We start from the raw sequence: 25,471 nt of genomic DNA, 5'->3' as shown, positions 1-25,471 counted from the left end.
TGCACTGTAGGGTCACTCTTCTGGGCTATATTCCCCTAGATGACTAGTATACAGCAGCAGAAGAGCAGGGGTGCCAGGGCACAGGCTTCTATGCTGCTTGTATTGCTTGTGCTGCAGTGGTCATTTGTACTTTATGCCTGTATGCTATACATTGCAATGTACGGTCACCAATCTTGGCTATATACTTCTAGATAGCTAGTCGGCAGCGGCAAAAAAGCAACACAGATTTCAGTGCTGTTTTTACTACATGGGATGCTGTTCATGACACCGTCCCATTGTGTGCATGCTCCCCTGTAGCACGTCGTCTGCCGGGGTCTCTAGCACTTCGTCTGCCGGGGCTCTACTAGTTGTGGCCAAAGAAACCTCCTGTCAACCCTGTCCATGGACAGGGACGGAGTAGTCATAATATAGAGACTTGCACCCATGGGCAATCTACTTGAACAAAAGGCAGCTCTTCAGGGCTTTGATACTGACATCGCTCTCAATCCGGATACACCGGGTGGTAACGCCATACGGAATGATCCTATACCGTCCATCAATGGAAGGTTGGATCTTTCTCCCTCAGCTCCCCCAGTGGAGATAGGAGACGAACAGGAGAAGTTCCTTTTCAGTGTCTCACGCAGATATTGAGTTTTTTTCTGGCCACGCTGACTTCAGAGAAGCAGTCCAGGAACACCACGCTTACCAGATAAGCGTCTTCTCCAAACGTTTTTAGGATACACGTTATCCCTTTTTTCCCCTGACGTGGTCAGCGCTGGACCCAGGGTCCAAAGGTGGATTCTCCAATCTCCAGGCTTGCATATAGAGCCATAGTTGCACTGGAGATGGGGCTTCACTTCAAGATGCCATTCACAGACAGATGGACTCTGGTTGAAATCTGTCTAGGAGGCTATCGGCGTGTCGGTTGCTCCGGCATCCACAGCCGTATTGGCAACCTAACCTTTTCTGCTGTTCTTGCGCAGCTGACCTTGAGCAGGGACATCTGTACCGCAGAGGCGTCCGTAACCCCGCAATGTCTGCACTGCGACTTACCCTGTTAATGCTGTCCTAAAAGTACAGTCGAGGTTTCGGTCCTTCCCAAGCTCCGGCAGGTCCCAATTGTCCTCGTGCAAAAGGGCTACAAAACCTCAGACGGGCTCAGATTCCGGCCGGGCTCAATCTCGCCCAAGGAAGGCAGTCGGAGGAACCGCTACCAAGGCGGTCTCCTCAGGACTCTCAGCTCTCTCTCTCTCTCTCCGCATCCGCGGTTGATGGCAGACTCCCCCGCCTTTGGCGACATTTAGCTGCCACAGGTCACAGACCGGTGGGTGACGGACATTGTGCTCACGTGCACAGGACAGTGTTCTGTTCTCGTCCTCCGACTCCATTCTTCAGAACGGCCCCACCTCCCCACCGAGCAGATGCCCTGCTGCAGGCGGTGGACGCTCTAAGAGCAGAAGGAGTGGTGATCCCTGTCCCCCCTCAGGAACGAGGGCGAGGGTTTGTACTCCAATCTCTTTGTGGCTCCAAAAATGGACGGTTCCTTCCGTCCTGTTCTGGTTCTGAAACTGCTCAACGAGCATGCGAACGCCAGGCGGTTCCGGATGGGATCCCTCCGATCCGTCATTGCCTCAATGTCTCGAGGAGACTTCCTTGCCTCAACAGACATCAAAGATGCCTATCTCCACGTGCCAATTGCTACGGAGCACCAACGTTTTCTACGTTTTGTGATAGGAGACGAACATCTTCTGTTCGTAGCTCTGCCATTCAGTCTGGGACAGCCCCACGGGTGGGCACCAAGGTCATGGCAGCAGTGGTAGCAGTCTTGCACTCTCACGGACACCCGGTGATTCCGTACTTGGACGATCTACTCGTCAAAGCAACCTCCCTCGAGGCATGCCAACGCAGCCTGAATGTTACGCTGGAGACTCTCCAGATTTTCGGGTGGATCATCAATTTGGCAAGGTCAAATCTGTCTCCGACTCAATCACTAACGTATATCGGCATGGAGTTTCATACTCTATCAGCCATAGTGAAGCTTCCGCTGAACCAGCAGCGTTCACTGCGGACAGAGGTGCAGTCTCTCCTTCAAGGCCAGTCGCACCCCTTAAGGCGCCTCATGCACTTCCTAAGGAAGATGGTGGCAGCCATCGAGGCAGTTCTCTTTGCGCAGTTTCATTTGCGCCAACGGCAATGGGACATTCTCCGCCAATGGGATGGGCAGTCAACCTCCCTGGACGGGAAGTCTCCCTTTCCCTGACGGCCGAGGACTCTCTGCAATAGGGGCTTATTCCCACCTCATTGCCATAGCCCCCATCCTGGGCAGTGGTCACGACAGATACGAGTCTGTCAGGGTGGGGAGCAGTTTGTCTCCGCCACATGGCTCAGGGGACGTGGACTCAGCAGGAGTCCACCCTTCAGTTCGATGTGCTGGAAATCGGGGCAGGGTATCTTACCCTATTAGCTTTCCAAAAGTGGCTAGAAGGGAGCAGATCCGAATCCAGTCGGACATCTCCACAGCGGTGGCATACATCAACCACCAAGGAGGGACACGCAGTCAGCAGCCTTCCAGGAAGTCCGGCGAATCCTCATGTGGGTGGAGGACACAGCATCCACCATATCCGCAGTTCACATCCCGGGCGTAGAAAACTGGGAAGCAGACTTCCTCAGTCGCCAGGGCATGGACGCGGGGGAATGGTCCCTTCACCCGGACGTGTTTCAGGAAATCTGTTGCCGCTGGGGGGGGCCGGACGTCGACCTAATGGCGTCTCGGCACACCAACAAGGTCCCGGCATTTATGGCACGATCGCGCGATCACAGAGCTCTGGCGGCAGACGCCTTAGTGCAAGATTGGTCGCAGTTCCGGCTCACATATGTGTTTCCACCTCTGGCACTCTTGCCCAGAGTACTGCGCAAAAAATCAGATCCGATTGCAGCCGCGTCATACTCGTCGCACCAGACTGGCCGAGGAGATCGTGGTACCCGGATCTGTGGCATCTCACGGTCGGCCGACCGGGGTCACTACCAGACCGACCAGACTTACTGTCTCAAGGGCCGTTTTCTCCATCGGAATTCTGCGGCCCTGAACCTGACTGTGTGGCTTGTGTGTCCTGGATCCTAGCGTCTTCAGGATTATCCCAAGGGGTCGTTGCCACCATGAGACAGGCTAGGAAGCCCACGTCTGCTAAGATCTACCACAGAACGTGGAAGGTTTTCTTAATCTGGTGCTCTACTCAGGGAGTGTCTCCCTGGCCATTTGCATTGCCTATCTTTCTTTCCTTCCTACAATAGGAGTTAGAAAAGGGCTTGTCGCTAGACTCCCTCAAAGGGCAAGTCTCAGCACTATCCGTGTTTTTTCAGAAGCGTCTAGCACGTCTTTCTAAGGTGCGCACGTTCCCGCAGGGGGTTTGTCATATCGTACCCCCGTACAAGCGGCCGTTGGATCCATGGGATCTGAACAGGGTTCTAGTTGCTCTCCAGAAGCCGCCTTTCGAGCCTCTGAAGGAAGTTTCCTTTTCTCGCCTGTCACAGAAGGTGGCGTTTCTCGTTGCGATCACATCGCTTCGGCGAGTGTCTGAGCTGGCAGCTCTGTCATCCAAGGCTCCCTTCCTGGTGTTTCACCAGGACAAGGTAGTGCTGCGCATCATTCCGGAGTTTCTCCCTAAGGTAGTATCCTCGTTTCATCTTAATCAGGATATCTCCTTACCGTCCTTTTGCACTCATCCGGTTCACCGGTATGAGAATGATTTACGTTTGCTAGTTCTGGTGAGAGCACTCAGAATCTACATTTCCCGCACGGCGCCCGTACGCCGTTCCGATGCCCTTGTCGCTGGTACGCGCAAGAGGTTGCAGGCTTCTAAAGCCACCCTGGCTCGATGGATCAAAGAACCAATTCTGGAAGCCTACCGTTTTGCAGGGCTTCCGGTTCTTTCAGGGCTGAAAGCCCATTCAACCAGAGCCGTGAGTGCGTCCTGGGCGCTACGACACCAGGCTTCGGCTCAACAGGTGTGCCAGGCAGCTACCTGGTCGAGTCTGCACACTTTCACCAAACATTATCAGGTGCATACCTATGCTTCGGCGGATGCCAGCTTAGGTAGAAGAGTCCTGCAGGCGGCAGTGACATCCCCGTAGGGGAGGGCTGTTTTGCAGCTCTAACATGAGGTATCTCTTTACCCACCCAGGGACAGCTTTTGGACGTCCCAATCGTCTGGGTCTCCCAATAGAGCGCTGAAGAAGAAGGGAATTTTGTTACTTACCGTAAATTCCTTTTCTTCTAGCTCTTATTGGGAGACCCAGCACCCGCCCTGTTGTCCTTCGGGATTTCTTGGTTGTTTGCGGGTACACATGTTGTTCATGTTGAACGGTTTTTCAGTTCTCCGACGTTATTCGGAGTTAATTTGTTTAAACCAGTTATTGGCTTCCTCCTTCTTGCTTTGGCACTAAAACTGGAGAACCCGTGATACCACGGGGGGGTATAGCCAGAGGGGGAGGGGCCTTGCACTTTTTAGTGTAGTGCTTTGTGTGGCCTCCGGAGGGCAGTAGCTATACCCCAATCGTCTGGGTCTCCCAATAAGAGCTAGAAGAAAAGGAATTTACGGTAAGTAACAAAATTCCCTTCTTCAATTCTAAAAAAATTCCATATTGAATTCCAGTTGGACCCCATGATAATCAGTTATGTAATGAATCCATTTTGGACAGTAATTACATTTGTTTCTAGATAAGGAACAGACCACCGTAACGTCCGAATGAAGGGGTGACCAAAGCGTAACATGTTTCTTTGTAATAATTTTCCTACCAAACATGTATTATATCTCACTTAATAGTGATCTGCGGCCTCTCCCCGGTTTCAGTCTTCAGCTCCATTAGAATTTCTAAAATGGTTTGTGACCAGTAGCTGCGGTAGGAGAGGAGGCCCAAATCGGACAGCGGCTTTTCAGGAGTCCCCGTCTTCCCCTCCACTTTAGATAATTCATAACCTAAATTGGAGGACAAAGACGTATGATGGAATTGAAAAGAAATCAGATATTTGTATCAGAAATTATAAATGCTGACTTACTGAACTCAATCAGAAGTTTTCCATATCCTCTTCTCTGATAAGGTGGTAGTGTCAGGATACAAGCGACATTATAATCCTCCGTTGACTCCTTTTCCTGCACGGGGAGAGAAGAAATAAAATAAGACTCAGCACACTTACACAAGAGGCCCTACATCTAAAAAGATTCATAGGACCCCAGACCAGCATTCACATCAGTACTCAATGGCAGTCAGACAAGATTCATGGCATCACAAGGGGCCTTTTGTAAATCCTGGAGATGCTCAGGAGGTTCATGTGCCGGCTGGGAACGTTTACATGACCCTGGTCTGACTCCACCAAGTACGGCTGTGCACGCTGGACCAGGGTCTTGTGAATTATTTTTGCCAATTTTTATGTCCAACCACAACTACATTTGTATATCTAAGAAAAAAAAAAGTTCCCATGTAAGGCTGCTTTCACACTTGCGTTTTTTTTGCATCCGTCACAATCAGTTGTGTGACTGATGCAAGGGATGCGTTGTAGATAGTGGCACAACTGATGCTGCAAAAAACGATCTGTTTTGGGGGTTTTTTTGACTGCTTTAACAATGGCCGGCTTTTGTGAACGATCAGCTGATCGTTCCCAAAAGGCGGCCGCCGGGCGATCGGCTGATCGTTCCCAAAAGGCGGCCGCCGGGCGATCGTTCCCAAAAGGCGGCCGCCGGGCGATCGGCTGATCGTTCCCAAAAGGCGGCCCCCGGCTGATCGTTCCCAAAAGGCGGCCCCCGGCTGATCGTTCCCAAAAGGCGGCCCCCGGCTGATCGTTCCCAAAAGGCGGCCCCCGGCTGATCGTTCCCAAAAGGCGGCCCCCGGCTGATCGTTCCCAAAAGGCGGCCCCCGGCTGATCGTTCCCAAAAGGCGGCCCCCGGCTGATCGTTCCCAAAAGGCGGCCCCCGGCTGATCGTTCCCAAAAGGCGGCCCCCGGCTGATCGTTCCCAAAAGGCGGCCCCCGGCTGATCGTTCCCAAAAGGCGGCCCCCGGCTGATCGTTCCCAAAAGGCGGCCCCCGGCTGATCGTTCCCAAAAGGCGGCCCCCGGCTGATCGTTCCCAAAAGGCGGCCCCCGGCTGATCGTTCCCAAAAGGCGGCCCCCGGCTGATCGTTCCCAAAAGGCGGCCCCCGGCTGATCGTTCCCAAAAGGCGGCCCCCGGCTGATCGTTCCCAAAAGGCGGCCCCCGGCTGATCGTTCCCAAAAGGCAACCCCCGGCTGATCGTTCCCAAAAGGCAACCCCCGGCTGATCGTTCCCAAAAGGCAACCCCCGGCTGATCGTTCCCAAAAGGCAACCCCCGGCTGATCGTTCCCAAAAGGCAACCCCCGGCTGATCGTTCCCAAAAGGCAACCCCCGGCTGATCATTCCCAAAAGGCGGACGCCGGGCGATCGTTCAGCCGCCGAGAGACATTGATTTCAATGATTAAACAAAAGAGCTGAACATGCGCAGTGAAAACAAAAGGATTCCGCCACTCAAAAAACACTACATGCTGCGTTCCTGCCGCCCGACGGTCAGTCGTTCCATGACTGATCCGTCATGCGGCGGATGCAAAGCAAGGGCATCAGTCGCAATCCGTCGTCCATCCAAGTCTATGGGGGAAAAACGGAATCCTGCAAAATATTTTGCAAGATACTGTATTTCCCCAAGGCGACGGATTGCAACTGATGCAAAACAACGCAAGTGTGAAAGCAGCCTAAGGCCCTGTGCCCACGGGATCTTACTTCTGCGGATTGTTCCACGGAAAACCTGCAGATTTATCTGGATTTTCCAGATAAATCCGCAGGTTTCAGCATGTACAGACACTCCTCATGTTGTCCTATGGGACATGGGGAGTGCTGTGTCCACGTTGCGGAATGTGCGGTTGCGGAATATACTGCAGCTGTCCCGCAGCCGCACATAACTGCATGTCAATTATTCCTGTGGCATTACCTGCGGAAATCCCCTGCCTTGGTCCCAGACACCCGGTCATTTTCCCTCAGTGCACAAAAGCAGGAAGGAGGAGGTGGGCGGGGCCTGCACGAGCTCCGGTCATGTGACAGCCGGAGCTAGTTCAGGCCCGCCCACCTCCTCCTTCACAGGGTAAACACGGCCGGAGACGGGAGAGAAGTGCTGCGTGATGGAGGTATGAACGCCCCGATCACTCCAGCACTTGTTCTGCATTGAGGATGCAGTGCCAAAGCCATGCTACTGTATCCTCAATGCAGAATGCCCACACCATATCCGCAGGACATTCCAAAACTAAACCGCAGCATGGAAACAGACAAAGCTGTGCTGCGGTTTTCTGGGAGCTCCTGCGGATATAACCGCAGGACACTTTCCCCCATGGACACAGCCTAAAGCAGCATTATCACACGCATTGCTAGGATATGACAGCAAAGTCTTACTGAACTGGCAGCGGCACTAAGAAAGTGTCACGAACCACCGGGGGGGGTCACTCAGAAATCCCCCGCGCTGGCTACCAGTACGTTACAATCGGGGGGTAACAAGTGGGGGTCACCCCTCCTTTATACCTCCCGACCGACAGACAGAGCACGTGACGCGCTCTCTAGCGCCCCTCTTATAGTCAGGCCAATTATGGAATTGCCCGACAATAAGCAAGGAGGCCGCTATACTACTTATGCCGATTATTGAAGGGTCCCCGGTGAGAGTAGGGTATATATTCCCCCGACCTCCGCGGGCGGAATATATAAAACCTCCCCGAATCTCACTGGCCTCCCCACAATAATCCTTGGCACAACTCGCTGCCACCAACCGCTTCACGGTAACTATTAGCCGAACACACAGACGTGGGATTCAAGATCGAGATAACAGAACAGCCCAAGATTAATTATATAATTTAATCAGCCTAAAGCACACTAGAAACTACAATATATACAATAGGGAATCTACAGAATATACATATGTCAGAGTACAGTTACAATCAAAGCATGGGTTACAAACAGGCATACACAGTTCCAGCAGTTACCTTGTGCGTCTGGCCACAGGGGGGCGCTGTAGACCAGGTTTCCAGGAACTCCCACAGATGTTTCTCACACGTGACCCCCAGCGAAAGAACCCTGGAAAATGGCCGAAGTAGGGTTATCAACCTGGGCAAATCCAGGTCCCCTCCTACCTTAGTGACCTCAGAGGGAGCACTGCTCCACCCCTGGCTGGAGTTATGGACAAAATCCACAACATGGATATGGCCATAACTTGGCCTGGGAGCGTCGTAGGCGGACGCCAATGCTCTCATTGTGACAGTTATGAATTTAGCTACAGAATGAGAGGACTCATGACTCGTCTACTAGTTCCACATTGGCTGATATCACGCCTGGGGTATTTCCCAAGCTCCCGCTCCCATAAAAAGGGTGTGCCAGCATCGTCCGCATGCGGAGACACCATTTTTATGGTTGCCATATTTATCGGAAATATGGCTTGCGAGATATGAACCATTTTTTACTGGAGTCGTTCTGTCTGGATACTTCCAAGCTTGCTAATTAGATAGCAGCTCCTACCACAGGGTCACGGCAGGGAGTCCTCCTGTGTCCATTGTTCCCACATCATCTCATCTCCATATCACAGGAGATGGCCATGGAGGTGTAACACCTTCACAGATGCTGGACATTGAGAACAAGAAGGGAGGGGGGGCACTGCCAGGGAGTGATGAGCGATTATGACTGGAAGTCATAATTCATCTTCATATCCCGGGATTTGCCTCACACCTCCCCCCTTTTGAGGGCGCTAGGGGGCAGCACACTCCGGTGTTCCCCCGTGCGCCCGTCCGCGACCTCTCCTTGTTGGGACAGCCCGTCTGCGTTACCGTGGTCACGGCCCCTTTTGTGGCGAATGGTGAAGTTGTATTGCTGGAGCGCAAGGCTCCATCGCAACAATCGCCCATTCGTCCCAGAGACGGTGTGCAACCAGCTGAGGGGATTGTGGTCCGTCTCCACGATGAAGTGGCGCCCGTATAGATAGGGTTGCAGACGCTGCAGGGCCCACACTATGGCCAGGCACTCCTTCTCCATCGTGGAATAGGCCACTTCCCTTGGTAACAGCTTCCTGCTCAGGTACAAGACTGGGTGCTCTTGGCTCGCAGAGTCCACCTGGCTGAGCACCGCACCGAGGCCGAAGTCACTGGCGTCGGTCTGTACTACAAACGGCCGCGTGAAGTCGGCTGCCTGTAGCACGGGCGGGCTGGACAGGGCGTCCTTTAGGGCCTGGAAGGCTGTCTCGCAGTCCATTGTCCAATCGACTGCAGAGGGCAGCTTCTTCTTGGTGAGGTCCGTCAAGGGCTTTGCCAGGCTACTATAGCGTGGAACAAACCTCCTATAGTACCCGGCGGTCCCCAAGAAGGACATCACCTGCTTCTTGGTCCTGGGGATGGGCCAGGATGCGATGGCCTCCACTTTCTCAGGCTCGGGCTTCAGTGTTCTCCCGCCTACCCGGTGACCGAGGTACTGGACCTCGCTCATGGCCAGCTGACACTTTCCCGGCTTGATGGTCAAACCTGCCCGGTGGATCCGCCTGAGCACCTGTGCTAGATGCTCTAGGTGGTCCTCCCAGGTGGGACTGAAGACGGCAATGTCATCCAGGTACGCGGCCGCGTACCCTTCAAGTCCCTTGAGCAGGGTGTTGACCATCCGCTGGAAAGTGGCAGGGGCATTCCTCATCCCGAATGGCATCACCGTGGACTCGTATAGTCCAAATGGGGTAATAAAGGCAGAGCGTTCCCTGGCCTTGCGAGTCAGGGGGATCTGCCAATATCCCCGGCTCAGGTCCATGATGGTCAGGTACTGAGCCCCGGCCAACTGATCGAGCAGGTCATCGATGCGTGGCATTGGGTACGCATCGGCGACCGTGACAGCATTGAGCCCCCTGTAGTCCACGCAGAACCGAGTGGTTCGGTCCTTCTTAGGGACGAGGACTACAGGCGAGGCCCAAGCGCTGTTGGATGCCTGGATCACCCCCAGCTTCAGCATCTCGTCAATCTCCTGGCGCATGTGTTGCTGCACCTCCAGGGAGACCCGATATGCTGAACGCCGGATCGGGGGATGATCCCCAGTGTCCACGTGATGGACAGCCAAGTCAGTCCTTCCGGGCTGGTTGGTAAACAACCCCCGGAAGGGGAGGAGGGTGGCCCACAGCTGGGACCGTTGGTCCTCCAAGAGCTGGTGGCCAACCTCCACATCCTCAAGGGATCCGCCTGCCCTAACCTGGGCTAGCATATCCAAGAGGGTTTCCGCTTCTCCCTCCTCGGGCAGGTTGCACACGGGGAGCGCACATGCCTCCCGCTCATGATGTGCCTTCATCATGTTCACATGGAAGGGCTTCCGCCTTCCACGGGCAGGGTCCAGGGTGACCAGGTACGTCACAGGGTTGAGCTGCTGGTACACGAGGTATGGGCCTTCCCAGGCTGCCTGAAGCTTGTCCTGTGGTACGGGGACCAGTACCCACACCTCTTGACCCACTTGGTAGGTCCTCTCACAAGCGTTCTGGTCGTACCAACGCTTCTGATCGGCCTGGGCTTGAGCCATATTGTCGTGTACCAGTTGCGTCACGGCCTGCATTTTGTCCCGGAAGCGCATGACATACTCGATAACCGACACTCCAGGGGTGGCCAAATCCCCTTCCCAAGCCTCTTTCACCAGAGCCAGGGGGCCCCGCACACGTCGCCCGTACAGGAGCTCAAACGGTGAGAATCCTGTTGAGGCCTGTGGAACCTCCCGGTAAGCAAATAACAGGTGTGGGAGATACCGCTCCCAGTCACGCCCATGGGAGTCGACCAACATCTTAAGCATCTGCTTTAAGGTGCCATTGAACCGCTCGCACAGGCCATTAGTCTGTGGATGGTACGGGCTGGCCACCAGATGTCGCACCTGGACTTGCTTACAGAGGGCCTCCATCAGCTGGGACATGAATTGGGTCCCCCGGTCAGTGAGCATTTCCTGGGGAAAACCCACTCGGGAGAAAATCTCCAGCAATGCGGTGGCCACCTTGTCAGCCCGAATGGACGACAAGGCCACTGCTTCTGGGTACCGGGTGGCATAGTCCACTACCGTCAGTATGAAGCGTTTCCCGGAGCTGCTGGGGATGGCCAGCGGGCCGACCAGATCCACAGCCACCCTCCTGAAAGGCTCATCGATGATGGGCAGAGATACTAGTGGGGCTTTGGGGCGTGGCCCCGCCTTCCCCACTCTCTGACAGGTTTCACACGAACGGCAGTAGGCAGCCACATCGGCCCCCATTTTTGGCCAGTAGAAATGCTGGTTTAACCTGGCCTTGGTCTTAGCGATCCCTAGGTGTCCGGCCATCGGAATCTCATGTGCGATCCGCAACAACTCCGTCCGGAACGGATAGGGTACCACCAACTGTCGGTCCCTGGGCCACGCCTCCGGTGAACCCTGCTGGACCGTGACCCGGTACAGCCGTCCTTGGTCCCAGACCACTCGCTCCGGGTCCGAGTCCGAGGGAGGCTGTGCCGCCTGCTCCTTAAGAGCTTTCAGGCTGTCGTCAGCTTCTAACGCTGCCTGAAACCCCTGACTAGATGTGGCCAGAATCGACGAGACTGTCACATCTTCGGTCAGTACCCCGGGACCTGTGTCCTGGCCTCCACCTGACTCGGCTGCCACTTGGTCAGAAGGGGAAGAGCTATCGGACCTCCGGGAGGCCCCTTGGCTTCCAACACTCCCACTGCGGGTGACAGCGGCCACAGCCGCTGCGACCGTGGGTCGTGCCTGCTCCTCCTCCGTTCCTGACCAAGTCGCCGGTTCAGGCAGACCTACCTGGCTTCCTGACACCCCGGTTGTGGGGGGAACCATGCACCGAGATCTTACCTGGGAGCACTTCCGCTCCGGGACCGGCCCCAATCTCACCTGCCTGTTCCCCCCCTGCAGCAACAGAACCCCGCTGTGAAATCTCTGGGGACCCCACATTTGCTGTGGTAGCCCCCACCCCACACACTGGTCCTCCCCCTGCAGCACCCTGCTCTCTGCTTATCCCTGCAGAGGGCAACAGATCCCAGCTCACAGGCTGATTACTTGTAGAGGCATTGTCACACCTTTCTCTGACCCCCTCCCCTGTCACAGCTGCAGCTGTGTGTGTGTCTATGGTGTCTATGCAAGCAGAAATATCAGAGTTCACTCCCCCCTCTCTCACATCATTCATAGATAACACATTAACATTGTCAGGAGTCATGTCCGTACTGGCTGAAGGTTCAGCCCTTGGTGGGGGCCCAAACTGGGAGGTTATCTGCCCCAAATCTGTCCCAAGTAGCACGTTTGCGGGGATCCGATCAGTTACCCCCACCTCCCTCACCCCTCGCCCTGCGCCCCAGTCCACATAAATGTCAGCAACAGGCAGCGCCGGGTCAATGCCTCCAATCCCGGAGACAGCGAGGGTTTTTCCAGGGATCAAGTCTTGGGGGGACACCATCTCAGGCCGCACCAGAGTCACCTCCGAGGCGCTGTCTCGCAGTCCTATGGTCACAGACCGGCCGACGGTGACAGGTTGGAAGCTGTCCAGGGACCTACCACCACCCCCACCCACACAATACACCTTGGGCGGCCCTTGGGACGGGGACGGAGCCGGGGCCTTGGGACGCTGAGGGCACATGGCCTTGAAGTGTCCAGGTAGGTTGCACTGGTGGCACCGTCTTGGCTCTGCCACGGGCCTGGAGAGGGGAGTTGAGGGGGACACCCCCTGCAGTCTAGGGGCAGGTGGGGCAGTCGCAGAATTCATCTTACCCCCTCTCCAGGTGCTGCTGGTGGCCGCTCTCCTGGCCTCCGGGGCCCGATTGTTGGTGTAGTCATCAGCCAGGGCAGCTGTAGCCGTGGATCCCTTTGGCTTCTGGTCTCGGATGAACTGGCGGAGATCCTCAGGGCAGTTCCACAAGAGTTGCTCCGTGATGAACAAGTCCAGGATCTCCGGTCCGGTGGAAAGCTGCAGGCCTTGGGTCCAGTGGTCGGCAGCTCGGGCAAGTGCCCGCCGGTGGTCAGCCCAGGAGTCCTTTGGTCCCTTCTGTAGGCTCCGGAACTTCTTGCGGTAGGACTCTGGAGTGAGGTTGTACTGTTGGATCAGGGCCCGCTTGATGGTGTCGTAGCCCTGATCTGCCTCAGCAGGCAAGTCCCCAAGGATATCCAGGGCCTTACCCCTTAAACGGGGGGTCAGGTATTTGGCCCACTGGTCCTTGTCCAGATGGTGCTGCAGGCAAGTCCGTTCAAAAGCAGTCAAGAAAGAGTCCAAGTCTCCATCCTTCTCCAGCACTGGGAAGTCCTCAACACGGACCTTTGGAAGTTTGGTGTCTTGAAGGTCACGTGTGGCTGATGAGGGCCGGAGCTGAGCTAGCTGCAGCTGGTGGTCACGGTCTGCCTGTTGCCGTCGCTCTTCACGTGCTGCTTGCCGCTCCGCAGCCTCACGCGCTGCTTGCCGCTCCGCAGCCTCAGCGTCACGCGCCGCCTGCCGCTCTGCCCTGCGCTCTGCCAGGAGTTCCTTGTAGCCCTCCTGGTCTCCAGCCTGGAGAAGGGCCATAGCCATTTGAAGAAGGCTATCCGAGCCTCCCAGGCTCGGTGGAATGGCACGTGGTGATCTGCGGCCCGCTGCGGAGCCTGGTGATTCACTGTCCATTGCAGAGCGGAGGGCTGGCATCTGGCTCGTTGAGGACCCTTGGGCGAGCTCCTCCTCATTTTGTCCAGCAGTGCCAGGTTGTGCGATGTCCTCTGCAGAGCTGTTCTCTGGCGTCGGGCTCTTGGAGGGCTCGTGGACAACCTCCTCATCGTCTCTGGCCTGAGCATCGGCCATTCCTTTGGCTTTGCTCCTGGTGCTCTCAGCCATTCTTGCAGACTTTGGTCACTGACACAGAACTGACACCTGATGCCTCCACACACCTTACCGTATCTGCACTCTGACACTCTAGTGTTGAGCTAGTCTGAAGACCCCAGCAGCCACAGCTGCTGCAGGCAGTCTTTAGTGTCTGGGAGTATGGGTCTCACACTCACACACACTATTATCTCGATCCCACCGCTTGCCACCAATATGTCACGAACCACCGGGGGGGTCACTCAGAAATCCCCCGCGCTGGCTACCAGTACGTTACAATCGGGGGGTAACAAGTGGGGGTCACCCCTCCTTTATACCTCCCGACCGACAGACAGAGCACGTGACGCGCTCTCTAGCGCCCCTCTTATAGTCAGGCCAATTATGGAATTGCCCGACAATAAGCAAGGAGGCCGCTATACTACTTATGCCGATTATTGAAGGGTCCCCGGTGAGAGTAGGGTATATATTCCCCCGACCTCCGCGGGCGGAATATATAAAACCTCCCCGAATCTCACTGGCCTCCCCACAATAATCCTTGGCACAACTCGCTGCCACCAACCGCTTCACGGTAACTATTAGCCGAACACACAGACGTGGGATTCAAGATCGAGATAACAGAACAGCCCAAGATTAATTATATAATTTAATCAGCCTAAAGCACACTAGAAACTACAATATATACAATAGGGAATCTACAGAATATACATATGTCAGAGTACAGTTACAATCAAAGCATGGGTTACAAACAGGCATACACAGTTCCAGCAGTTACCTTGTGCGTCTGGCCACAGGGGGGCGCTGTAGACCAGGTTTCCAGGAACTCCCACAGATGTTTCTCACACGTGACCCCCAGCGAAAGAACCCTGGAAAATGGCCGAAGTAGGGTTATCAACCTGGGCAAATCCAGGTCCCCTCCTACCTTAGTGACCTCAGAGGGAGCACTGCTCCACCCCTGGCTGGAGTTATGGACAAAATCCACAACATGGATATGGCCATAACTTGGCCTGGGAGCGTCGTAGGCGGACGCCAATGCTCTCATTGTGACAGTTATGAATTTAGCTACAGAATGAGAGGACTCATGACTCGTCTACTAGTTCCACATTGGCTGATATCACGCCTGGGGTATTTCCCAAGCTCCCGCTCCCATAAAAAGGGTGTGCCAGCATCGTCCGCATGCGGAGACACCATTTTTATGGTTGCCATATTTATCGGAAATATGGCTTGCGAGATATGAACCATTTTTTACTGGAGTCGTTCTGTCTGGATACTTCCAAGCTTGCTAATTAGATAGCAGCTCCTACCACAGGGTCACGGCAGGGAGTCCTCCTGTGTCCATTGTTCCCACATCATCTCATCTCCATATCACAGGAGATGGCCATGGAGGTGTAACACCTTCACAGATGCCGGACATTGAGAACAAGAAGGGAGGGGGCACTGCCAGGGAGTGATGAGCGATTATGACTGGAAGTCATAATTCATCTTCATATCCCGGGATTTGCCTCACAGAAAGCATCAGGCAATGACTGGCAGAGAAGAAATTATCTGATTCTGGTACAAGGCAATCACTTTCTATCAGGCGGGGTCCAGATGGCAGTATTAACTGCACATATAACGGGCACCATTGTGCAGCGCAAATGCATGCAACATCTCTACATTCCCTAATTTTGTCAATAAAATCGACAAATCTACCGTAAAAACATCGTGTTTGTTTTTTTTAAACGGATAATCCAGATTGTTTGAAAGAAGGGAATTTTGTTTACTTACCGTAAATTCCTTTTCTTCTAGCTCCAATTGGGAGACCCAGACAATTGGGTGTATAGCTACTGCCTCCGGAGGCCACACAAAGCATTACACTAAAAAGTGTAAGGCCCCTCCCCTTCTGCCTATACACCCCCCGTGGGATCACGGGTTCCTCAGTTTTAGTGCCAAAGCAAGAAGGAGGAAAGCCAATAACTGGTTTAAGAACAAATTCAATCCGAAGGAACATCGGAGAACCGAAACCATTCAACATGAACAACATGTGTACCCGAACAAACAAAAATCCCTAAGCAAACAGGACGGGTGCTGGGTCTCCCAATTGGAGCTAGAAGAAAAGGAATTTACGGTAAGTAAACAAAATTCCCTTCTTCTTTGTCGCTCCTAATTGGGAGACCCAGACAATTGGGACGTCCAAAAGCAGTCCCTGGGTGGGTATAATAACCCCTCGTGATAGGATCGTAAAAACAGCCCTACCCTACAGGTGGGCCGTCGCCGCCTGAAGGACTTGTCTACCTAGGCTGGCGTCCGCCGAAGCGTAGGTATGCACTTGATAGTGTTTGGTAAAAGTGTGCAGACTCGACCAGGTAGCCGCCTGGCACACCTGCTGAGCCGTAGCCTGGTGTCGTAATGCCCGGGACGCACCCACGGCTCTGGTAGAATGGGCCTTCAGCCCTGAGGGAACCGGAAGCCCAGCAGAACGGTAGGCTTCAAGAATTGGTTCCTTGATCCACCGAGCTAGGGTGGATTTGGAAGCTTGCGACCCTTTGCGCTGACCAGCGACAAGGACAAAAAGTGCATCCGAGCGGCGCAGGGGCGCCGTGCGGGAAATGTAGATCCTGAGCGCTCTCACGAGATCCAACAAATGCAAATCCTTTTCAATTGATGAACTGGATGAGGGCACAAGGCAGGCAAGGAGATATCCTGATTAAGATGAAACGGGGATACCACCTTAGGGAGAAACTCCGGAATAGGGCGCAAAACCACCTTGTCCTGGTGAATCACCAGGAAGGGAGATTTGCATGACAGCGCTGCTAGCTCGGACACTCTCCGGAGAGACGTGACCGCTACTAGAAAGGCCACTTTCTGTGAAAGGCGAGAAAGGGAAACATCCCTCATAGGCTCGAAAGGCGGCTTCTGAAGAACAATTAGAACCCTGTTCCGATTCCAGGGCTCTAACGGCCGCTTGTAAGGAGGGACGATATGACAGACCCCTTGCAGGAACGTGCGTACCTGAGGAAGTCGTGCTGGGCGCTTCTGAAAAAATACAGATAGCGCTGAGACTTGCCCTTTAAGGGAGCTGAGCGACAAACCTTTTTCCAACCCGGATTGCGGGAAGGAAAGAAAGTAGGCAAACTAAATAGCCAGGGAGAGACCCCCTGAGCAGAGCACCAAGACAAGAATATTTTCCACGTCCTGTGGTATATCTTGGCGCAGGTAGGTTCTCTGGCCTGTCTCATGGTGGCAATGACCTCTTGAGACAATCCTGAACCCGCTAGGATCCAGGACTCAATGGCCATACAGTCAGGTTCAGGGCCGCAGAATTCTGATGGAAAAACGTCCCTTGAGACAGCAAGTCTGGTCGGTCTGGTAGTGCCCACCGTTGGCCTACCGCGAGGTGCCACAGATCCGGGTACCACGACCTCCTTGGCCAGTCTGGAGCGACGAGGATGGTGCGGCGGCAGTCGGACCTGATCTTGCGCCGCACTCTGGGCAACAGAGCCAGAGGTGGAAACACATAAGGAAGCCGGAACTGCGACCAATCTTGAACTAAGGCATCTGCCGCCAGAGCTCGGTGATCGTGAGACCGTGCCATGAAAACTGGGACCTTGTTGTTGTGCCGGGACGCCATTAGGTCGACGTCCGGCATCTCCCAGCGGCGACCGATCTCTTAAAACACGTCCGTGTGGAGAGACCATTCCCCTGCGTCCATACCCTGGCGACTGAGGAAGCCTGCTTCCCAGTTGTCCACGCCTGGGATGTGAACTGCGGATATGGTGGAGGCCGTGGCTTCCACCCACGTCAGAATCCGCCGGACTTCCTGGAAGGCTTGCCGACTGCGAGTTCCTCCTTGGTGGTTGATGTATGTCACCGCTGTGGAGTTGTCCGACTGAATACGGATCTGCTTGCCTTCCAGCCACTGCTGGAAGGCTGGTAGGGCAAGATACACTGCTCTGATCTCCAGAACATTGATCTGAAGAGTGGACTCTTGCTGAGTCCGCGTACCTTGAGCCCTGTGGTGGAGAAAGACTGCTCCCCACCCTGACAGACTCGCATCTGTCGTCACTACCGCCCAGGATGGAGGTAGGAAGGATTTCCCTTTCGACAATGAGGTGGGAAGCAGCCACCATCGAAGAGAATCCTTGGCCGTCTGAGAGGGAGAGACGTTGCTGTCGAGGGACGTCGACCTCCCGTCCCATTGGCGGCGAATGTCCCATTGTAGTGGACGCAGATGAAAACTGCGCGAAAGGGACTGCCTCTATTGCTGCCACCATCTTCCCTAGGAAGTGCATGAGGCGTCTCAAGGGGTGTGACTGACCTTGAAGGAGAGATTGCACCCCTGTCTGCAATGAACGCTATTTGACAAGCGGAAGCTTCACTACCGCTGAGAGAGTATGAAACTCCATGCCAAGATATGTTATCGACTGGGTCGGGGTTAGATTCGACTTGGAAAAGTTGATGATCCACCCGAAACCCTGGAGGGTCTCCAGCGCCCCGTTCAGGCTGTGTTGGCATGCCTCTTGAGAAGGCGCCTTGACCAGCAGATCGTCTAAGTAAGGGATCACGGAGTGTCCCTGAGAGTGTAGGACTGCAACTACAGCTGCCCTGACTTTGGTGAAGACCCGTGGGGCTGTCGCCAGCCCGAAAGGCAGAGCTACGAACTGAAGGTGTTCGTCTCCTATAACGAAGCGTAGAAAACGCTGATGCTCTGGAGCCATCGGTACGTGGAGATAAGCATCCTTGATGTCTATCGATGCTAGGAAATCTCCTTGAGACATTGCGGTGATGACGGATCGGAGGGATTCCATCCGGAACCGTCTGGTTCTCACGTGGATGTTGAGAAGTTTTAGGTCCAGAACGGGACGGAAAGACTCGTCCTTTTTTGGTACCACAAACAAATTGGAGTAAAAACCGTGACCTTGCTCTTGAAGAGGAACAGGGATCACCACTCCTTCCGCCTTTAGAGTGCATACCGCCTGTAGGAGAGCATCGGCTCGGTCGGGAGGCGGAGACGTTCTGAAGAATCGAGTTGGAGAACGAGAACTGAACTCTATCCTGTACCCGTGAGACAGAATGTCTCGCACCCAACGGTCTCAGACCTGTGGCAGCCAAATGTCGCCAAAGCGGGAGAGCCTGCCACCGACCGAGGATGCGGAGGGAGGAGGCCGGAAGTCATGAGGAAGCCGCCTTGGTAGCGGGTCTTCCGGCTGTCCTTTTTTGGGCGTGACTGAGCCCGCCAAGAATCTGAACTCCTCTGATTCTTTTGAGTCCTTTTGGACGAGGAGAATTGGGACCTGCCCGAACCTCGAAAGGACCGAAACCCCGACTGTCCCCTCCTCTGTTGGGGTTTGGTTTGTCTGGGCTGAGGTAAGGATGAATCCTTACCCTTGGACTGTTAAATGATTTCATCCAAGCGCTCACCAAACAGCCGGTCACCCGAAAATGGCAAACTGGTTAAACATTTCTTGGAAGCAGAATCTGCTTTCCATTCCCTTAACCACAAGGCTCTGCGTAAAACCACGGAGTAGGCAGATGCCATTGCCGTACGGCTCGTAGAGTCCAGGACAGCATTAATCGCGCAAGACGCAAATGCAGACATTTGAGAGGTTAAGGATGCCCCCTGCGGAACAGATGTACGTGTGACCGTGTCAATCTGTGCAAGACCAGCTGAAATAGCTTGGAGTGCCCATACGGCTGCGAATGCAGGAGCAAACGACGCGCCGATAGCCTCATAGATGGATTTCAACCAGAGCTCCATCTGTCTGTCAGTGGCATCTTTAAGTGCAACCCCATCCTCCATTGCAACTATGGATCTAGCCGAAAGCCTGGAGATAGGGGGATCCACCTTGGGACACTGGGTCCAGCTCTTGACCACGTCAGGAGGAAAGGGATAACGTGTATCCTTAAGCCGTTTGGAGAAACGCTTATCTGGATAAGCGTGGTGTTTCTGGACTGACTCTCTAAAGTCAGAATGGTCCAGAAAAGTACTTAATTTCCGCTTGGGAAATCTGAAATGGAATTTCTCCTGCTGTGAAGCTGACTCCTCCACTTGAGGAGCTGGGGGAGAAATATCCAACATTTTATTGATGGACGCGATAGATTGTTCACTATGGCGTCACCATCAGGAGTATCTAGATTGAGAGCGGTCTCAGGGTCAGAATCCTGATCAGCTATTGCCGTCTCATCACACAGAGAAACCTCCTGCTGAGAGCCTGACCAGTGAGATGATGTAGAGGGCCGCTCATAGCGAGCTCTCTTAGGCTGTCTGGGACTGTCGTCCGTGTCCGAACCGTCACACTGGGATGCAAGGGACACCCCCGGAGCTGTTCCAACTGAGGGGGGCCAGGGAGCAATGAACCAACAGCGCCCATGCCTGAGTTACTGGTCTAGACTGCAAAGTTTCTAGAATCTGAGACATAGTCACAGATAATCTATCCGCAAAAATTGCAAACTCTGTCCCCGTCACCTGGACAGTATTCACAGGTGGATCTCTCTGGGACACCTCCAGCAGAGGCCCTGGCCGAGCAGGGAGCACAGGGACCGAACACTGCACACAATGGGGGTCAGTGGAACCTGCCTGTAGAACAGCCGCACAAGCGGTGCAAGCAGCATAGAAGCCTGTGCCTTGGCACCCCTGTTTTTTTGCGGACGACATGCTATATTCTCCTCCAGGAGGGTATATAGCCAAGAATCACCAGCGACTTAGTGCAATGTATAGCATGCATGCATAAAAATACAAATGAACACTTTCACTAGTGGGGTCAGCACCGGAGGGTGCCGCTTACCGCCCGCTAAGAGCGGGTGTGTAGTCGCCAGAATCCCGTGCCTGGGTCTCCCAGAACTTGTCTCCCCTTTCCAGCTCAGCCTGCACATCAGGAATGGCTGCCGGCGTTCTGTGAAGAGGGGCGGACCGTGGGCGTGCCTCAGACAAAGTGCGGGAAGCTGGCTTCCCACTGTGTTCAATGTGAGGGCTGGAGTATGTAAAGCAGATTCCAGCCCTCGGCGCTGACTTTCTGTATAGCGTCCCGCCCTTCCCCTGACTGGCAGGCCTGGGGGCGGGAACGAAACGGAACTAGGCCGCAAAAGCCGGGGACTCTAGTAAAAAGCGCGGCCGACAAATCTGCACGGCCAGCGCGGAAGTCCCCGGCGCACCACAAGTCCCAGCCGCGTCGCAGTAAAAACTGTCAGCAGGGGCCGGCGCGGCAGTTCCCCACACACTAACTCCCTTAGCAAGCTGTGGAAGTGTGGCACAAGCGCAGCAGCGCTATTGTCCCCGGCGCACTAACACACCCAGCCATGCTGCAGTGTGTGCGCGGTCTGTACGGGGACACAGAGTACCTTGGCGTAGCAGGGCCCTGTCCCTGACGAAACTCCGCTCCATATCCAGCAGATTCCCCAGGGGCTGTGGACGGAGCACGGTCTCTGTGCCTGGAGACCGGTAAATCCCACTTCACCCAGAGCCCAAAGGGGGATGGGGAAGGATGCAGCATGTGGGCTCCAGCCTCTGTACCCGCAATGGGTACCTCAACCTTAACAAACACCGCCGACACAAAGTGGGGTGAGAAGGGAGCATGCTGGGGGCCCAAGTATGGGTCCTCTTTTCTTCCATCCGACATAGTCAGCAGCTGCTGCTGACTAAAACAGTGGAGCTATGCGTGGATGTCTGACCTCCTTCGCACAAAGCTTGAAAACTGAGGAACCCGTGATCCCACGGGGGGTGTATAGGCAGAAGGGGAGGGGCCTTACACTTTTAAGTGTAATGCTTTGTGTGGCCTCCGGAGGCAGTAGCTATACACCCAATTGTCTGGGTCTCCCAATTAGGAGCGACAAAGAAAAAATAAATAAACAAACACTTATTCAATGGCAGATAATGATGGTAGTATACAGCATGCTGAGCAGTATAAGTAACCACACGCTCAAGGACTATACACTATACATCCGTCTGAACAAGGCCTTACACTTTTTTTCTTTATTTAAACACCTGAACAACCAGTTTTTATACAGATTACGAATTTCAATGGCTTTGTCAGGTTACTTTCTCCTCCATTTAGAGAAAGAAATTGCAAACTGCGCTACTCTAGACCTCAAGAGGCTACAAAATTATATAAAGGAACACAAAAGATACAGAAGCTTCATGAAAGGGAATCCATCACCAGGTTTTAGCTCCCTCATCTGAGAGCAGCATAACATAGGGGCAGAGACCCTGATTCCAGCAATGTGTCACTTACTGAGCTGTTTAGTGTAGTTTTGAGAAAATCCGTTTAATCAGCAGGAGATTATCATTGGAGGACTACTTGGCCAGCTGCCAGGTAGTCCAGCATATTCATGAGTTCTGTATAACTGCTAGATCTGTAGCAGAGAAAACATTTGGTTTTATCAAAATGACAGCAAACAGCTCAGTAAGTGACACATCGCTGGAATCAGGGTCGTTGCCCCCATGTTATGCTGCTCCCAGACGGTGTAGCAAAAACCTAGTGACAGATTCCCTTTAAAGCACTAGTTTTTTTTCCCCCAAACCCGGCGTGGTGCTTTAAATCCAAGTCCCCTGCCCCCAGCTCACCCTCCAGCATTTTCTACTCACCCTCCAGTATTTTCATCCTTTCTCAGGGGGATTGCCTCGGCACCATCTTATGATTAACTTCTGAGTGGCCAGAAATCAGAAGTTACATCACAAGCTCTCAATGCAAGTCTATGAGAGCCAAAACGATGCTCTCATAGACTTGTAATGAGTTCTGACCTCTGGCGCGCTCCATGAAACGTTGGAGCTGCCGGCAGGTCACAAAGTGCCGAAGACCAACCAGGGCAATGCTGGAGTCAGAAGAAGACTTTAACAGGTGAGTATAAGACGGGGCAGGGGAGTAAGACATCGCTACTGCGATATCGTCGGGGTCAAATCGAAAGTGACGCACATCCGGCGCCAGTAACGATCTCGCAACGTGTAAAGCCTAGATGCGCCGATAAACGATTGCAAAAGCGTCGTAAAATCGGCGATCTGTGTAGCGTCGGTCATTTCCATAATGTCGGGTCGACCGCAGGTACGATGTTGTTCCTCGCTCCTGCGGCAGCACACATCGGTGTGTGTGAAGCCGCAGGAGCGAGGAAATTCTCCTTACCTGCCTCCACCGGCTATGCGGAAGGAAGGAGGTGGGCGGGATGTTTACGTCCCGCTCATCTCTGCTTCTATTGGCCGCCTGCCGTCGCTGTGACGCTACACGACCCGCCCCCTTAGAAAGGAGGCGGTTCGCCGGCCAGAGCGACGTTGCAGGGCAGGTAAGTGCCTGTGAAGCTGCCGTAGCGATAATGTTGGCTACGGCAGCTATCACAAGATATCGCATCGACATCACTAGCATCGGCTTGCGATGTAGCTGCGTGCAAAGTACCCCTTACATTTACGCCACATGCAGTATTTGATCAAGAATTAAATGCGGATTGGTCTGTTCATTTACTATTGGGTACTACTAACAAAAGAAACCCACCTTTGAAAAGTAGCCGACAATGTGAAAGCCCTTGGAGTCATATTCTGTCATAATGTAAAAGAGAAAGGGATCGGTGTCGTAGTATAGTGTCTTGTGGTCCAAAAAGCATTTTGCCAAAAGGCAGAGATTCTGAGAGTAGCTCTGAAAAACAAAAGAAGGGAATTTTGTTACTTACCGTAAATTCCTTTTCTTCTAGCTCCAATTGGGAGACCCAGACGATTGGGTGTATAGCTACTGCCTCCGGAGGCCACACAGAGTATTACACTAAAAAGTGTAAGGCCCCTCCCCTTCTGCATATACACCCCCCGTGGGATCACGGGCTGCTTCAGTTTTAGTGCAAAAGCAAGAAGGAGGAAAGCCAATAACTGGTTAAACAATTCAATCCGAAGGAACATCGGGGAACTGAAACCATTCAACATGAACAACATGTGTACCCGAACAACCAAAAATCCCGAAGGAACAGGGGCGGGTGCTGGGTCTCCCAATTGGAGCTAGAAGAAAAGGAATTTACGGTAAGTAACAAAATTCCCTTCTTCTTCGGCGCTCCATTGGGAGACCCAGACGATTGGGACGTCCAAAAGCAGTCCCTGGGTGGGTAAATTAATACCTCAAGTTTGGACTGTAAAAACAGCCCTTCCCTACATGGAGGCAACCGCCGCCTGCAGTACTCTTCTACTTAGGCTGGCATCCGCCTAAGCGTAGGCATGCACCTGATAACGCTTGGTGAAGGTGTGCAGACTCGCCCAGGTAGCCGCCTGGCACACCTGCTGAGCCGTAGCCTGGTGCCGTAATGCCCAGGACGCACCCACGGCTCTGGTAGAATGGGCCTTCAGCCCTGATGGAACCGGAAGCCCAGCAGAACGGTAGGCTTCAAGAATTGGTTCCTTGATCCATCGAGCCAGGGTGGATTTGGAAGCCTGCGACCCTTTGCGCTGACCAGCGACAAGTACAAAGAGTGCATCCGAGCGGCGCAGGGGCGCCGTGCGGGAAAAGTAGATTCTGAGCGCTCTCATCAGATCCAACAAATGCAAATCCAATTCATATCGATGAACTGGATGAGGACAAAAGGAAGGTAAGGAGATATCCTGACTGAGATGAAAGGGGGATACCACCTTAGGGAGAAACCCCGGAATCAGGCGCAGCACTACCTTGTCTTGGTGAAACACCAGGAAGGGAGCTTTGGATGACCGCGCTGCTAGCTCGGACACTCTCTGAAGAGACGTGACCGCTACCAAAAAGGCCACTTTCTGTGAAAGTCGAGAAAGTGAAACATCCCTCAGAGGCTCAAAGGGCGGCTCCTGGAGAGCAATTAGTACCCTGTTCAGATCCCATGGGTCTAACGGCCTCTTGTACGGAGGGACAATGTGACAAACCCCCTGCAGGAACGTGCGTACCTGAGGAAGTCGTACTATGCGCTTCTGAAAGAATACAGACAGCGCTGGGACTCGTCCGTTAAGGGAGCCGAGCGACAAACCTTTTCCCAAACCAGATTGCAGGGAGGAAGGAAAAGTAGGCAATGCAAATGTCCAGGGAGACACTCCCTGAGCAGAGCACTAAGATAAGAATATCTTCCACGTCTTGTGGTAGATCTTGGCAGACGTCGGCTTCCTAGCCCGTCTCATGGTGGCAATGACGTCTTGAGATAATCCTGAAGACGCTAGGATCCAGGACTCAATGGCCACACAGTTAGGTTCAGGGCCGTAGAATTCAGATGGAAAAAACGGCCCTTGGGACAGAAAGTCTGGCCGGTCTGGTAGTGCCCACGGTTGGCCGACCGTGAGATGCCACAGATGCGGGTACCACGACCTCCTCGGCCAGTCTGGGGCGACGAGGATGGCGCGGCGGCAATCGGAGCTGATCTTGCGTAGCCCTCTGGCAACAGTGCCAGAGGGGGAAACACATAGGGTAGCTGGACCTGCGACCAATCCTGAACTAAGGCGTCTGCCGCCAGAGCTCTTTGATCGTGAGACCGCGCCATGAAAATCGGGCCCTTGTTGTTGTGCCGAGACGCCATTAGATCGACGTTAGGACAGACAGAGAGAGATATAGAGATATATATACATAAATAAAATGAGACAATTTGATGACAAAAACAAAAAAAAAAAGGGGAGGGAAAAGAAGGGAATTTTGTTACTTACCGTAAATTCCTTTTCTTCTAGCTCTTATTGGGAGACCCAGACGATTG

At 53.8% G+C, this 25,471-nt stretch overlaps 1 protein-coding gene across 3 annotated transcripts in view; it reads right to left on the bottom strand.

Annotated features, from left to right (window-relative positions):
- The window catches only part of KAT5 (lysine acetyltransferase 5), a 75,407-nt gene that overhangs the window by 5,441 nt on the left and 44,495 nt on the right, over positions 1-25,471 (bottom strand). For all 3 annotated transcript variants that reach the window (XM_075326412.1, XM_075326416.1, XM_075326415.1), the window contains 3 exons: positions 23,287-23,427; positions 5,036-5,129; positions 4,796-4,955 (listed from right to left, as the gene is read on the bottom strand). In XM_075326412.1, the coding sequence (XP_075182527.1) occupies positions 4,796-4,955; positions 5,036-5,129; positions 23,287-23,427 (395 nt within the window). The remainder of the gene's footprint in view (positions 1-4,795; positions 4,956-5,035; positions 5,130-23,286; positions 23,428-25,471) is intronic.

The sequence above is a fragment of the Anomaloglossus baeobatrachus genome, chromosome 10 (assembly GCF_048569485.1).
Source record: "Anomaloglossus baeobatrachus isolate aAnoBae1 chromosome 10, aAnoBae1.hap1, whole genome shotgun sequence".
Lineage (NCBI taxonomy): Eukaryota > Metazoa > Chordata > Amphibia > Anura > Aromobatidae > Anomaloglossus > Anomaloglossus baeobatrachus.
Note: the sequence above shows the minus strand (reverse complement) of the source record. Positions and strands in the feature narration are given on the sequence as shown.